This window comes from Bison bison, unplaced genomic scaffold (assembly GCF_000754665.1).
Source record: "Bison bison bison isolate TAMUID 2011002044 unplaced genomic scaffold, Bison_UMD1.0 scf7180017862979, whole genome shotgun sequence".
Classification (NCBI taxonomy): Eukaryota; Metazoa; Chordata; class Mammalia; order Artiodactyla; family Bovidae; genus Bison; species Bison bison.
Genome location: NW_011493551.1, coordinates 2,120,388 through 2,124,458, shown reverse-complemented (window position 1 = coordinate 2,124,458; position 4,071 = coordinate 2,120,388). Strand labels below are relative to the sequence as shown.

Genomic DNA, 4,071 nt, shown 5'->3' with positions numbered 1-4,071 from the left:
GAAGGACCTACTGCCCTGCTTCCCAGAAGGCCTGGTGAAGAGCTGCAGCGAGACTCTCCTGCGGGTCATGACCTTGAACCATGTGGTGAGCTCATGCCCCAGTGCATGGGGGTGCACTGAGGAGGAGGGGGGCAGAGCTTCAGACCCCAGGCCTGTGTGCTGGCACTCGGGAAGCTCACTGTTCAGGCCAAAAGCGGGAGTTGGGGTCTCCTGGCCCCGACCCTGCTCTTGGCTACACCTGAGGATGCATCTCATCCCTGGAGTGGGGCAGACAGCGCCCCCAGAGCTGGGAGATGAGCTCAGGGAGGAGGTGGGATCGGGTGGGACTGGTGAGGTAGCACTTCTCCCCTGCTTGAGCTCCGCCCCATCCATGCGTATGGTTATATTTTTCTCTCTCACCTTCTTTTTTTGCTCACTTAGTAATTTAGTAAGATCAGTATGACACTCTAAAGACACATAAAAGCGATGCCATGCATTTCTGCTATCCTAGCACAATTCTGTTAATCTTTATATGTTCTCATACAGTGTTTGTTCACAAACGTATTTTAAAATATTTAATATATGAATAACTTGATCGTTGCTTAGAAAGAAAAAAAAAACTCTGAAGTGTATAAAGTAAAAAATAGAGGTCTCTTTCCCGCCAAGTCTGATTTTGTAAGATAAATAGTACAGGCAGCTTGCTGTGTATCCTTTTAGACATTTTCTTTTTAGATAAGAAAACACATAAAGATACAGTTTTAATTATAGTATGCCAACCATTTGTAGCCTGTTTTTTTAGTCCATAATTTTAAAAACATGTTGTTCACATTTCTCTGATGTCGTTTAAATCATTAAAAAATTTCCCAGTGGCTGCCAAGACTTCCTAAAGCAACAGTTGTGTCTGAGTATCTAGGCGTCGGGTGCATGTTTGAGATTCAGGGGGCCCAGGTCTCCCCCCGCAACCCACCAGCTGGAGTGGGATGTGGAGGAGCCCAGGGCTGCCTTGGCCTCCGAAGTGAGTTTCCCACTAATCTCCACGTCCTTTGTAGCTGGTGACAGCCTGTGCCATGCAGGCCTTTCACAGCCTCTTCCATGCCAAGCCCCGTGCAAGTACCCTGCCGGCAGAGCTCAACGCCCAGATCATCACAGTGAGACCTAACAGAGGGATGGGGAAATGGGGGACATGGCTGTGCTGGGGGGAGCCCTGTTACTTGTCTGCAGAGCGAGGTTGGATAGGCCAGACTGGACTGTCCCAGCATAGGAGGCGGGTAGACAGCCAGGAGACCATCCACCAAAGCCACATTAGTGTCCACAGGTGGGGCCCTGACCCTTGACTTTGTGGTAGTTATAACATAGTAAACCATTCAGCATGGTCTCATGGTAGCAGGTACCTCAAACAGGGATCTCTAGGTGGATTTGGGGAAGGGAGCACAACCCTCCCCCCAGCCCCCCAGAAAAATTGTTTGTAAAAATGTGTGTGTGTGTGTGTTCACATGCATTTTTCCAGAGAAGTGTTCTGGTCTTTGTCAGGTTCACAAAGGGTTGTGTTAACCAAGTTATTCTCGACTGCTCCTAAAGACTTTTCTCCCCTAGAAGCAGAAGCAGAAGGGCTTCATGGATCAGGGAAAGGAAAGCCAAGGGGGCTGTGAGTTCTAGGGCCCCGTGTGCAGGCTGTCGTGTAGTGATAGGAAGGGGTGTTGTCACTGGACTGCTGCTGAAACACTTTGCTGTCACCTGCTTGTTCCTGGTCCCTCTCCTAGGCCTTGTACGACTACGTTCCCAGCGAGAATGATTTACAGCCCCTGCTGGCCTGGCTGAAGGTCATGGAGAAAGCCCATATCAACCTGGTCAGGTAAGGTCACGGTAGAGGGCGGTCCTGGCTCCCCACCGTGCATTGCAGACAGGAGGGCCATGAGCTAGAAGTTGGAGGGGGTTCAGCTTTTTCTGGGGGTGGCGGTGGTTCTGTGTTGAGTGTGTGCAGACTAGCTCTTGAGTTCATGAAGGCAGGGCTGGGGAGCACAGCCTGGGTTAGCCAGGGCTGCTGCCTCTCCTGCCGGAGCGATTACCAATCAGCTGTGAGGAGCAACAAGGCCTTCTGAGAGCATCTTCCCCACTGAAGGGTGGAGGCCAAGGGCCGTTCTTGTCACCCCCGGCTGTCACCCTGTGCAGTCGTTTACTTCTCAGAGGGTATCATCTGCTTTCTGCAGCTCCACCCTACGTCCCACCTGGGTTAATGGTCTGCTTCTCTGGGATTCTCAGTCCTTCGAACCCAGTTTCTGTTTTGTGTCTCTGTCATAACACTTACGGGGCTTCCCAGGTGGTGCTAGTGGTAAAGAACTGGCCTGCCAACGTGGGAGACGTGAGTTTGATCCCTGGGTTGGAAAGATCCCCTGGAGGACAGCATGGCAGCCCACTCCAGTATTCTTGCCTTGAGAATTCCATGAATCTGGCCCATAAGTTTGCAAAGAGTTGAACATGACTAAAGCGACTTAGCATGCACACAAAACATTCACTCTTATAGTAGCCACTGGGTAGCTCCACTTATCCCAAATAAGATTGAGAATGAAACAGAGTGTCAGTTGGTGATTGCATTTTGCCTGGAGCCAGAGTCGAGTCCCCGACGGCTCGACCCCTATGTCATCCTCTGTCCTCTGAAGGCTTCTGGTTGGCCCTCTGAAGACTGTTCTGGGTACTCTGCATCCGTGTTTCATTTCGCTGATCTTGCCACCCCACGAGGAAGGTCTCAGCCCATTTCATGAACCAGAAACTGAAGTGCTGTGTGTGAGCGTGTCACGCAGCTGTGGGGAAGCAGTGCCGCGTCTGCCAGGCTCATGTTCTTTTCCTGCACCAAACTGCTTTTTACCTGGAGGTGCCAGAAAGTGGCTGGATCATTTTGTTCTCCACTTTTCAGGGTTTATCCTACAGGAGGATTCCCCTAATTGTAGGATGTGCTAAGTCGCTTCAGTCATGTCCAACTCTTTGTGACCCTATGGCAGAAACACCTAGGAGCAACCTGGATGTGTCCCAGGGTGGGTACTGGTTAGGTGTGAACAGTGGAATACTACGCAGCTGTTGGAAATAACTGAGGTAGATGGGTGCATGCTGATATGGGGAGATCTCCAAGATACATTGAGAAAAAGCAAGGTGTGTCATGGTTTGCATTCTTGAGCCAAACTACCAGGGTGTGAATCTAGACCACCCCCACCCCCACCCCACTAGCTGGGTGGCCTCGGACAAGTTATTTGACTTCTCTGTGCCTCAGTTTCCTCATCTCTGAAATGGGAATTGTAATAGGGTTTAATCTCAGTTGTTGTTTTTATTTTTACGAAGTTTAAGTGAATTAATGTTTGTTGTTACACCAGAACTTGGCATGTGATAATTGTTCCATAAGCGTTGGCAGTTATTATTTTGTGTGTTTGTATAAAATCTTCTGGAAGAGTATTGAGAAACTTAGCCTTGATTTTCCCCAGGGAAGTGCATCTGAGTCAGTCTGGGAGACGGTGTGGGGAGGTAGGCATGCTCTTGGTTTTGCACCCTGGAGACCTGTTTGAACCTTGTACCATGGGTAGCTGTTACCTGCCTGACAGCACTCTGTACAGTTGCCCACCGGAAGGGCCTTTTGGTGCCCCTTGGATCTGTGGCTGCTGTCAGACCTGGGCCATCTGAGTCCCCTAGGCCTTGGGCCGGGCACCACAGAAGCCTTTTGTCTTGACAGGCTGCATCGGGATCTGGGGCTGGGCCACCTCCCTCGGTTTTTTGGAACTGCCACGACCTGCCTCCTCTCCCCCCACTTGCCAGTGGTAACAGCTGCCACCCAGTGCCTCCAGGTACCGCTACCCCCAGCCCCAGCTTTAGTGAGCGGAACAGAGTCTGAGGGGGTCTCCTGCTGCCCTGTCTCCCCCAGAGCTTGCCCACGGTCTCTGGCTACATCCTGGGGAAGAGGTTCTCGGAGTGGAGGCAGACTTCCTGGAAGCTTCAGGGAGCAGTCACCTGGGAAGGCAGAGTGGCACTGGGGGGCTAGCTTAGGCCCAAATGGCTGTGGCCTCTTTTTTGCAGGAGATCCTGAAAGAATGTGTCGCTCCCCACATGGCC

At 51.3% G+C, this 4,071-nt stretch overlaps 1 protein-coding gene across 1 annotated transcript in view; it reads left to right on the top strand.

Moving 5' to 3' along the window:
• The window catches only part of RRP12 (ribosomal RNA processing 12 homolog (S. cerevisiae)), a 28,981-nt gene that overhangs the window by 6,368 nt on the left and 18,542 nt on the right, over nucleotides 1-4,071 (top strand). The window contains exons 9-13 of the mRNA XM_010833050.1: nucleotides 5-85; nucleotides 1,029-1,127; nucleotides 1,740-1,831; nucleotides 3,695-3,806; nucleotides 4,036-4,068. Coding sequence (XP_010831352.1) covers nucleotides 5-85; nucleotides 1,029-1,127; nucleotides 1,740-1,831; nucleotides 3,695-3,806; nucleotides 4,036-4,068 — 417 coding nt within the window. The remainder of the gene's footprint in view (nucleotides 1-4; nucleotides 86-1,028; nucleotides 1,128-1,739; nucleotides 1,832-3,694; nucleotides 3,807-4,035; nucleotides 4,069-4,071) is intronic.